General features: G+C 40.7%; 1 protein-coding gene across 9 annotated transcripts in view; it reads left to right on the forward strand.

Annotated features, from left to right (window-relative positions):
* Positions 1–11,640, forward strand: part of ACACA (acetyl-CoA carboxylase alpha) — a 338,844-nt gene that overhangs the window by 108,739 nt on the left and 218,465 nt on the right. Inside the window, exon 1 of one of the 9 annotated variants that reach the window (XM_053570256.1) lies at positions 3,781–4,257. The exons of the other annotated variants lie outside the window; for them this stretch is intronic. Within the exon in view, the coding sequence (XP_053426231.1) occupies positions 4,205–4,257 (53 nt within the window). The 5' untranslated portion in view covers positions 3,781–4,204. Of the gene's footprint in view, positions 1–3,780; positions 4,258–11,640 lie in introns of those variants that run through there. 9 annotated transcript variants of the gene reach the window in all.

The following is an 11,640-nucleotide window of genomic DNA, read 5'->3' on the forward strand; positions in this document are numbered from 1 at the left end:
ACTGCAACAAAAAAAATAGCCGGGCGTTGTGGCGGGCGCCTGTAGTCCCAGCTACTCGGGAGGCTGAGGCAGGAGAATCGCCTAAGCCCTGGAGTTGGAGGTTGCTGTGAGCTGCGTGACGCCACGGCACTCTACCCAGGGCCATAAAGTGAGACTCTGTCTCTACAAAAAAATTAAAAAAAAAATGCTAAATAAAAGAAGCCAGTCACGAAAGACCACACATTATTCTCTATATGCAATGTTCATAATAGAGAAATCTATAAAGACAGGAAGTAGATTAGTGGTTGCCTAGGATTGGGGAAGGTGAAGGGGGAATGCAGGAGTGACTGCTACTGGGTACAGGATTTCTTTTAGGGGCAATAAAAATGTTCTCAAATTGATTGTGATAATGGTTCACAACTATGTGAATATACTAAAAACCATTGAATTGTACCCTTTAAATGGGTGACAGTGAATAGTATAGTATAGTATACTAAAGTATGCTATACTATAGTATAGTAAAGTATAGTATATGAATTATATCTTAATAATGTTAACAAAAATTGTTAAATGAGTTAGCAAGATCACAAGTGATAAAATCTATACACAAAGGTTAACTGTATTTCTATATACTAGCTAGAAATGAACAATCCAAAAAGAAAATTTAGAAAATAATTTTATCTTCAATGTATCAAAAAGAATAAAATAGGAATAAATGTAACAAAAAGGTATAAGGCTTGTGCACTAAAAATTATAAAACATTATTGATAGAAATTAAGATCTAAATAAATGGAGAGGCGGTCCATGTTCATGGATTGAAAGACTCAATATTGTCAAGATGGCAGTTCTTTCTAAATTAATGTATAAATTCTAAGTCCTTGTTAAAATCCCAGTAGCCTTTTTTTTCTTTCTAGAATTAGGCAAGCTGATTCTAAAATTTACATGGAAACTCAGGAGGACCTAGAATAGCCAAACAGTCTTGAAAAAGGAGAGCAAAGTTGGAAGACATATACTTATAAGCCACTCTTATCAAGACTGTGTGACATTGCTTCAGTGCTAGGCATATAATTCAATGGCACGAAATTCACAGTCCACAAAGAAACGTTTATTATAAATAAGCGGTCATCCTGATCCAAGATTTGTCTGCTTGTAAAAGCCCTAATGTAAAACAGTCTCTCACAGTGTATGCTGCGGTATAACTCGGACTGTGTTGCAGTCAAGCCAGCAAATGCATCACTGTCTGCTGCATAAACTGCTATATCATCCTTGGTGCCAGGCATGTTACAATGCTGGGGTCAATGTGGGCTTCTAGTGGGACTTTATGCCAGGTATGTGTGTAGCTTGGAGTCTCTCTGTTCATGGTAGATTAAAATGGGGATGCTTTGAATCTGGAGAAACAGATGTAGCTTTTTATTTCTTGTGTTCACATATTACAGAAAAATTGTGAGCAGCATCCATAAAAAAGTAGGAACTCTGTCTTTGCTTTTGGATCCGGGTATGCTGTGTTAGTATTCGGTTGTTGTAGAAAGATGCCTTTGGTGAAAGACAGCATAAAGTTGATGACTGAGTTTGCCTCTTAAGTATTTTTTTCTGATACACTTGAGGGCAAAATGGCCTGCTTTATTCTGCACTCAGTGCTTTATTTGCATTTGGAAATGATGAACTTGTATAACAAGTTTCTTTTGGAAATGGCCTACATGTGTGGACACCTAGATGTGTGTGAAATTGAGTAGTTTTTATATCTGTGCTGCTGTAACTGTCCTGAACAAGGGTTCTGGTGTTCTATTTTTGAAACAGGTTATTCTGAAAAGACGTAAAGATAGAAGGGCTCCTCTGTGTCAGCTTGGTTCTTTAAAGGAAAAAGTAAACTTGTCTAACTTAATGGACTTTGGCACCATATGGAAGGGATGATGCAAAGTACAGACCAGAGAACAACCCAGGACTTCCATTTTTTATTATACTGGTTGTCATTTTGGGTGGCTTGATTGAGTCTTTTCTACTTAGGTCACCTGAATATACTAAGATCAATATTTGGTTTTTTCGTTTGTTTGTTAATATGCAGAGACTGCCATGGGAAGGATTCGTCTTAATCATTTATCTTTTATTTGATAATTTCTTTCTAGTTCCAGGTCATTTGTGTACTTCTGTTTTAGGTTTTTGTAGAAAATTAACAGGTTCTAAGCATGGTTGGCAACAGATTTTTAACTATTTATATCCAGCATTTTTTTTTTTTTTTAAAGATGAGGTTTCCTTATGTTGCTCAGGCTGGTCTCAAACCTCTGGGTTCAAGGGATCCTTCTGCCTCAGGCTCCCAAGAAGCTAGGACTACAGGGAGGTGCTACTGTGCCTGGCTTCTATCTAGCATTTTGATGAGAAAAATTTTCTTATGGTGGATGATTCAGGTTAGATATGATTCAGTTGAGTTATATCAGTCCTGAGGACTTATGCCAGGAAGCTATCATTCAGTAGATTCTAAACCTTTTCCTTTTTTCTTTTCTTTTCCCTCTCTCTCTTTTTTTTTTTTTTTAGACAGTCTCACTATGTCACTCTCAGTAGAGTGCTGTGGCATTACAGCTCACAGCAACCTCAAACTCTTTGGCTTAAGTGATTCTCTTGCCTCAGCCTCCCAAGTAGTTGGGACTACAGGCATCCGCCCAACGCCCAGCTGTTTTTTTTTTTTTAATTGTTGTAGTTGTCATTGCTGTTCAGCTGGCCAAGGTAGGGTTCGAACCTGCCAGCCTGGGTGTATGTGGCCCAGCGCCCTACCCACTGAGCTAAGGGTGCCGCCGATTCTAAACCTTTTCTTTTGCCATTTTTTCCCTCTCAATAGAAGGAAGAAATATGAGTATCTATGTAATTAAAAGCTACAACAAAGAGATGTTATTGTGTAATAGTCAACCATTGTTTTTTTCTTTTTCTTTGTTTTTTGAGACAGAAACTCACTTGTCACCCTTGGTAGACTGCTATGGCATCATAGGTCACAGCAACCTCAAACTCCTGAGCTTAAGTGATTCTCTTGCCTCAGCTTCCCAAGTAGCTGGGACTATAGGTACTCGCCACAACGCCCAGCTATTTTTAAAGATGAGGTCTTGCTCTGGCTCAGTCTAGTCTTGAACCTGTGAACTCAGGCAATCCCCCTGCCTCGGCTTCCTAAGTGCTGGGATTACAGGTGTGAGCCACTGGGCGCAGCTCTTTGTTTTTTTCCTAAAGGAAAAAACAAATCTGTGGCAAATCTGCTTTCGTAGTAATACATGTATCCCAGTTGTCTTTCTAGGTGGGATTTTTCTTTCCTGCTTAAACTAGGTTAGACCTCTAAAATATTTGTCTGGGTCTCTTTTTCTTTTAAGCATTTTATCCACATCTTTTATTTATTTATTTATTTTTTATTGTTGGGGATTCATTGAGGGTACAATAAGCCAGGTTACACTTTATCCACATCTTTTTTGATATCCCTTTTATACTGGCTCCACTCTTATTCTCAAGCTTTAGTGAATTAAATCTTAGTTTAGATATATCACTACTTTGGCCTGAAAATTAGAATTACAGCTCCCACCTTTATTCAGAGTTCCTTAATAGTGACATGTTTGCTTTCTACTTGCTTTCTTTCCCCTCCTGACCTGCTTTCTATCTCTTGCAGTCTGACAGTAAGTATTACTTGTTTTGATTGGATCTTAGAAATTACCTATTTAGGCTGTGCTTTCTTCCTCCCTCTGGATTTGGTGACCCCATTATTTTCTGGCTTAGTTGTCCTGATAAACTTTGTCTTCTTTTTGCCTTGGGCCTTCCCTGTCATGTGCTCCTGGCAGCCAGGAGAGGCAGTGGAGCTTTTCTCTGGTGACTGTCAGAAAGAAAGTGACTGTTGTTAAAGCATGTTTGCTGCAGCTAAAGCAGAGCTGCTAAGACCTATTTTCTAGTTATGCGTGTTTTTATATTTCTGTTAGTCCTTCTGGGAAATCAACTAATTCTGTATATAAACCAAGTAGGTGGAAAATGCAAAAAGGAAGAAAGGTGGGAAAATATGGAAATTGGGGACAAAGTAGATAAAAAAAGATCAGAGTTTGAGGCCATCAGGAATACTCTAGTCTGACTGAAGCAGGGCCAAGAAGTAGCATAGTATCTCTTGTCCCCCTGGGTTTTAAACAGCTGCAGTAGGCAGAGGATCTGCAGTTTGTGTTTACAACTTTGAAATCTGAAGAAAAAGCTTTCATTCCTTTGTCATCTTGACATGGAGGGTTCTCCAGAGGAAAATAAGGAGATAAGGTATTATATGCTTCAAAGGTAAGTTTTAGGGTGCCATTTTGGGCAATATATATCCCTTTTCATCCTTTTCATCTCTCTCTTTTTTTTAATTGATGGGGTCTCACTGTATCACTCAGGCTAGAGTGCAGTGGTGTGATGATAGCTGAGTGTAACCTCGAATTCCAGGGCTTAAGTGATCTTCCCACCTCAACCTTCTGAGTAGCTAGTTATAGGTACATGCCATCACACTTTATTAATTTTTAAAAATGTTTTTGTAGACATTGACATGGGTTGTGTTGCCTAGGCTGGTCTTGAACTCCTGGCTTCCAGTGGTCTTCCTGCCTCAGCCTCCCAAAATGTTAGATTACAGATGTGAGCCGTGGTGCCTGGCTTATACCTTTAAAAAAACACTTACTGGAATTTATTTGATGTGAAAATTTTTTTGGTTTCTATAAAAGAAGGCTTTTCTGTTTAAGGAAATGAATAAAAACTGACATTTGTTCTGATTTTCTTTTTCTTTTTAATTATTATTCTTTTTTTATTGTTGGGGATTCATTGAGGGTACAATAAACCAGATTACACTGATTGCATTTGTTTGGCAAAGTCCCTCTTGTAATCATGTCTTGCCCCAAAAAGGTGTGGCCCCACACCAAAGCCCCACCCCCCACCCTCCTTCCCTCTCTCTTCTCTTCCTTTCCCCACTCCTCCCTCCTTCTTTCTGTCTCTGCTCTCCCTGTTCTGATTTTCTAAACCTTTACTTTACATTCAGAATTTGAACAAAAGATACCCGAGCCCATGTATGATATTTGTAGCTATGTTGAAAGCAAGCACCCCTGTACAGACCTTGTCATGTTATTATTACATTAAGGGATCTCAGTATGTGTCACATTTGCTCTCTGGATTTGGCTGGTATTTGAAGAGTGTAATCTCTTCAACTGTTGTGAAGGAAAGAATTTCAACGTTCTTGTAGTGTGTGGCATCCTGTTGAAGGTGGTTTTGCAGAAGACTTTTTTAGAATATGTCCTTTGGGGCTTGGAAAGATGCCTGCTGCAATTATTCTGGCATGTAACCAGACTAGAGTTGTTGAGGAAGGAAGCTAAACTCCCTTACCCTGAGATCTTTCTCAATACCAGAACTCAGGTTCTCGTGCTGCTCCCATTCCCCACTGTATCTAAGGCTTCTGTGGTCCTGCCCCAGCAGAGGTTAACTTTAGTAAATTTAATTTCTGGCTGGAGCTGGAGAAAGAGTAATTGTGTAGCTGCAGGAAAAGATGAAGAGGGTCCGGACACCCAGAGTGTTCTGTTTCAGCTACTGCTGTAGAGCTCCAGTCAGTTCTGCTTTTGACTTCATCTTGCCTTCTAGTCTTCTGTGGTGGCTCCAACCCTTGAGCCTCTCTGGGGTATGCTAGGGGAATCAACTTGCTGCTTTATTTTTATTTTTTTTTTCTTTTTGAGACATAGCCTCAAACTGTTGCCCTGGGTAGAGAGCTGTGGCATCACAGCTCACGGCAACCTCCAACTCCTGGGCTCAAGTGATTCTCCTGTCTCCACCTCCCAAGTAGCTGGGACTACAGGTACCTGCCACAATGCCTGGCTATTTTTTGGTTGCAGGCGTCATTGTTGTTTGGCGGGCCCCAGGCTGGATTCGAACCCGCCAGCTCAGATGTATCTGACTGGCGCCTTAGCCGCTTGAGCCACAGGCACCGAGCCTCAATTTGCTTCTTAATAATAGCTTTATACTTCTTCCACATTTCACAAAACAGAGAAATCTCAAATTTAATTCAGTTACCAAATATTCATCTTTTGGTTCAGTATCACAATTTTGTTGACAGTCCTATCTGCTATAGAATCATCTTCTGTTTTCTTTATCCAAGTGGGCGTATATCTTATTTATTCTGTTCCTGTCATTTTTTTTTTTTTTTTTTTTTTTGGATTTTGGCCGGGGCTGGGTTTGAACCCGCCACCTGTGGCATATGGGACCAGCGCCCTACTCCTTGAGCCACAGGCGCCGCCCTGTTCCTGTCATTTTGAAGTGTCCCAAAGTACTTCAAAATGAGCAAAGAAAAATACTTGCGTTCAGTCTACTGTATTTTTTTTGAGACAGAGCCTCAAGCTGTCACTCTGGGTAGCGTGCTGTGCCATCACAGCTCATAGCAATCTCCAACTCCTGGGCTCAAGTGATTCTCTTTTTTATAAGACAGAATCCCATTCTCTTCCCTGGGCTATAGTACTGTAGTGTTGTCATAGCTCACTGCAACCTCCTGGGCGCAAACAATTTTCTTCTGAGTGGCTGGGACTATAGGTGTGTCCCACCATGCTCACCTTATTTTTCCACCTTTTGTAGAGACAAGGTCTTGCTGTGTTGCTTAGGCTGGTTTTAATTCTCCTGCCTTGTTTCCTCGAAAGTGCTGGGATTATAGATGTGAGCCACCATACCTGGCTAAATTTTCCTTAAGAGTAGTTCAATTTTGCTTATTACATGCATTATCATGTTTTTTATTGACTACACAAACTTTGCTCTTCAGTTTTGTGTGACTTTAGAAATTGCTTTTTAAAATTGTTAAAAAGATTTTTTCAGAGACAGGTTCTCACTATGTTGCCCAGATTAGTCTTGAACTCTAGGCCTCTAGTGATCCTCCCATCTCAGACTCCCAACGTGTTGGCATTATAGGCGTCAGCCACCACATCTAGCCTAAAAATTACTTTCTTACAGCTAATAATTATGTTAACATCCCAACATTTTCAACTTTTTATAGTTTAAATGAAAAAATATATTTTTTTCTGAAAGGCATTTGCCTTTTACTCTTGCCCCTATTCCCTATTCAATTTTGTTGGTTTTTTTTTGAGACAGAGTCTCACTATGTCACCTGCAGTAGAGGGCCACGGGATCACAGCTCATAGCAACCTCAAACTCTTGGGCTTAAGGTGATTCTCTTGCCTCAGCCTCCCGAGTAGCTGGGACTATAGGTGCTCACCCCAATGCCCGGCTATTTTTTGGTTGCAGTTATTGTTGTTTAGCAGGCCCAGGCCAGGTTCGCATCTGCCAGCCTCGGTGTATCTGGCTGGCACCCTACTCACTGAGCTAGGGGTGCCGAGCTGTCCTTATTCAGTTTTATCTTAACTTTTTCAGTATAACTGATCAGTATAACTGTTATCATTTATTTTATAACATTCTCAACTGTTCTTTCAGTTCTTGAGGCAGCTGAGTTCTGTAATGGTCAGTGTAGCAAGCTTGTATTTGGGGTATTTATTTATTTATTTTTTGAGACAGAGTCTCATTTTGTAGCCCTCAGTAGAGTGCTGTGGCGTCACAGCTCACAGCAACCTCCAGCTCTTGGGCTCAAGCAATTCTATTGCCTCAGCCTCCCAAGTAGCTGGGATTACAGGTGCCCACCACAATGCCTGGCTATTTTTTTGTTGCAGTTGTCATTGTTGTTTTAGCTGACCAGGGCTGGCTTCAAACCCTCCACCCTCCATATATGTGACCAAGTACCCTACCCACTGAGCCACAGGCGCCGCTGTATTTGGGGCTTTTATATGAACATTAGAAGACATGGGCAGCAAAGATAGGAGAGATTTGTTCTCTAAAACCATCCTTTTTTTTTTTTTTTAAACCTAGTATTTGCTGTAAAGGTGTAATTCTTCTTCTGGGTATATAATAAATTATTAATTGACTGTACTCAATAGAGTTTAACTCAAGACAGTGCTGTGAAGTGGTTAAGCGCAGGGGCTTGAAGTCAGAAAGGCTGGATTTAGATCTCCATTTTGTCACCGGTGGCTGTATTTATAATCATGAGCAAGTTACATAATACCTGTGAGCCTCACTTTTCTCCTTTGTAAAATGATGCTCAAATATCGTGGCATTATTTGGAGGATTAATACAACAGTGTTGTGTAAAGAGCTTAACATAGTGTCTGTCCCATGACAAGTACTCAGAAATAATGGTCATTTTTATGTAGCTAATAATTCATAAATAACATTATAAGAATACTCATTCAAAAATGTATTTGCAGCTTGTATTTGTGTCAGGTACCCTTTGGTAATGGACATATAGCAATAAATAAGGGTCTCTGATCTCAAAGGATGAGTAAGAGTATCTGACCTCAAGGAACACACACTTATTACATGTAAACTCTTGTAGCATCCACTAATTAGGAGGAAAGATGTATGTGTAAGTTCTGGTATAGCACAGAGGAAGCCTAGTTACCGTCCTCATTAAGGGTTGAAGCTGGAGGAATCAGTGTTAGCAAAGGCACACTGGAAGAACTGAGTTTAGTTACATTTTGAGGAGTAAATTGAAATAGTATTGGCAGGCAAAAAAGGAAAGGGACATTCCTGACAGAGAATAAGAAATGCAAACCTGAGCAGGTGTGAGATCCCTATCTCTATAAAAAACAGAAAACTTAGCCTGGCATGGTGGCAGGCACCTGTAGTCCTACTTACTAGGGAAGCTGAGGCAAGAGGATCACTACAGCACAGGAGTTTGAGGTTGCTGTGAACTATGATGATCCCACTGTACTCTAGCCTGGGCAACAGAGCAAAACTCTGTCTCAAAAAAAAAAAAAAAGTACAAAGGCCCAGAGGCTGACAATAGCATACTATGTTTCAGAAAGTATAAGCAGGCAATAAAGTGCTCATTAAAAACATTTGGTCATTTTTCTCTGTACAGGAAGAACAGAACTAAAAGTTCTAGTCCAGTTTTTCTAGGATTTACATTGTTAATTCATATTTTCTAATTTCCTTCATTTTTTTTGGCTTCACTATTCCATTTTCTGTAGATGTAAACTTGCCTCATACAGGGGAAGTGAATGTATTTGCTATTCAAGGAGTTATTTTGGGATTCTGTTAAAATTTATTCTCTCTCTCTCTTTGTTTTTTTCTTTGAGATAGAGTCTCACTTTGGCCCCCTTAGTAGAGTGCTGTGGCGTCACAGTCCACAGCAACCTCAAACTCTTGGGCTCAAGGGATTCTTGCCTCAGCCTCCCAAGTAGCTGGGACTACAGGCACCCCACCACAACGCCCGGCTATTTTTTGGTTGTAGTTGTCATTGTTGTTTGGCAGGCCTGGGCTGGGTTTGAACCTGCCAGCTCCTGTGTATGTGGCTGGCGCCCTGGCCACTGAGCTATAGGTGCCGAGCCTTAATGAGGTTTTTTAAAAGCCAGGTTTGTTGAGGTATAATTTACCTACAGTAAAGTTCACATTTTTTAATTATACAGTTTGATGGTTTTGACACATATGTCTATGTAACTATCACCACAGTCAAGATCAAGGTTAAGAACATTTCCATCATTTCCATACTCCTTTGTAGTGTGTTCCCCCAATTCCAACCCACTGATCAGCTTTCTGTACTGTTAGATTAGTTATCCTTTTTTTTTTTTTTGTTAGAGTTAGAGTCTCACGTTGAACGTGGTAGAGTACCGTGGCATCACAGCAACCTCCAGTTCTTGGGCTTAGATGATTCTCTTGCCTCAGCCTCCGGAGTAGCTGGGACTACAGGCACCTGCCACAGTGCCCGGCTATTTTTTGTTTGCAGTTTGGCTGGGGCCAGGTTCGAACCCTGCCACTCTCGGTTATATGGGGTGGGCACCCTACTCACTGAGCCACAGGTGCTGCCCCTAGATTAGTTATTCTTGTTTTGGAATGTTATGGAAATGGAGTCAAACACTATGTACTTTTTCATGTCTGGTTTCTTCTCTGAGCATGTTTTTGAGTTTTATCCATGTTATTACTCAGTCTGATACAGAGAAAATGATACATGAACTAGGAGCCTAAAAGAAATGAGTTCATGTTAAGTTATTAAAATTTTAGACAAGGAAATAAATTTTTATTTTTTAAAAAAATGTGTGCTGGGTCGGCACCTGTGGCTCAAGCAACTAAGGGCCAGCCACATACACCTGAGCTGGCGGGTTCGAATCCAGCTGGGGCCTCCAAACAGTGACAGCTGCAACCAAAAAACAGCTGGGCATTTTGGCGGGCACCTATAGTCCCAGCTACTTGGGAGGCGGAGGCAGGAGAATCGCTTGAGCCCAAGAGTTTGAGGTTGCTGTGAGCTGTGCTGTCAAGGTACTCTATCGAGGGCGACATAATGAGACTCTGTCTCAAAAAAAAAAAAAAAAAAAGGGATGCTGAAGTAACTCAGAGTTAATAACTAGAGGAAGCAGCTGTCACTCCTAGGGCTGGGAAGACAAAAGGGTAGAGATGGTGTTACCAGAATCTAGGAGCTTGGGGGAGGTCTCTTGGGGACTGATGCTTGGACCTTTGGGAATAAGCTTTGAGTAGCTGGTGCTCAGATCCCCTGAAGAAGGCCTAGTCTGACAGGTGATTAATAGGGACAAGCAAGGCCAGGTGCAGCGATTAACTCCTGTAATCCTAGCACTCTGGGAGGCTGAAGTGGGAGGATCACTTGAGATCAGAAGTTCGAGACCAGCCTGAGCAAGAGTGAGACCTTGTTTCTACTTAAAACAGAAAAATTGGCCAGGCATGGTGGCACATGCCTGTAGTCCCTGCTACTTGGGAGGCTGAGGCAAGAGGATTGCTTGAGCCCAGGAATTTGAGGTTGCTGGGAGCTAGGTTGAACTGTGGCAGTTGAGCCCTAGCAACAAAGCAAGACTCACTCTCTCTTTCTTTTTTTTTTTTTTTTTTTTTTTTTTTTTTATTGTTGGGGATTCATTGAAGGTACAATAAGCCAGTTACACTGATTGCAATTGTTAGGTAAAGTCCCTCTTGCAATCATGTCTTGCCCCCATAAAGTGTGACACACACTAAGGCCCCACCCCACTCCCTCCCTCTCTCTTTCTGCTTCCCCCCCCCATAACCTTAATTGTCATTAATTGTCCTCATATCAAGATTGAGTCACTCTCTCTTTCAAAAAAAAAAAAAAGTTCCAAACAGCATGGTTCAAATGATGAAGAAACATTGCAAAGCTAGTGTTCTGCGTGGGAGGTATAATCCACTGCTACTGGTACCTCTAAGGCTCTTCGTGGAAGTGCTAAAAGAAGCTAGAAGCTGGAACTAACTCTATTTTATTACTAGAACAATGCTGATAAGAGCAGGAAAATAGGAAGAAAATCTTCTTTCTTACCTTTTTGCCTTCCCATTGGCAGAAGTGAATAGAAAAAATCTAGCACAGGAGTTTTGGAAATGAAGTTTGCAGAATCTTAGCCCCATTATCACAAAACAGAATATAAAAAAATAAGCGTAGAGCTTAAAGACGATGGGTAAAATAACTGGAACAGTTAATATTATGCATATTTTACAAAGAAAACACTAGAGCGGAGCAAGATTACATTATTTGCCAGAGCTCATTGGTGCTATTAGGTGAAGAGCTCTGGATTTTGAACCCAGACCCATGCTGTTTCCAGTACTATATTTCATCTAATCTAAAGCACTATTGATTGTTAGAAGCACTATTATTTTATGTGTT

The sequence above is a fragment of the Nycticebus coucang genome, chromosome 18 (genome assembly GCF_027406575.1).
Source record: "Nycticebus coucang isolate mNycCou1 chromosome 18, mNycCou1.pri, whole genome shotgun sequence".
Taxonomy (NCBI): domain Eukaryota; kingdom Metazoa; phylum Chordata; class Mammalia; order Primates; family Lorisidae; genus Nycticebus; species Nycticebus coucang.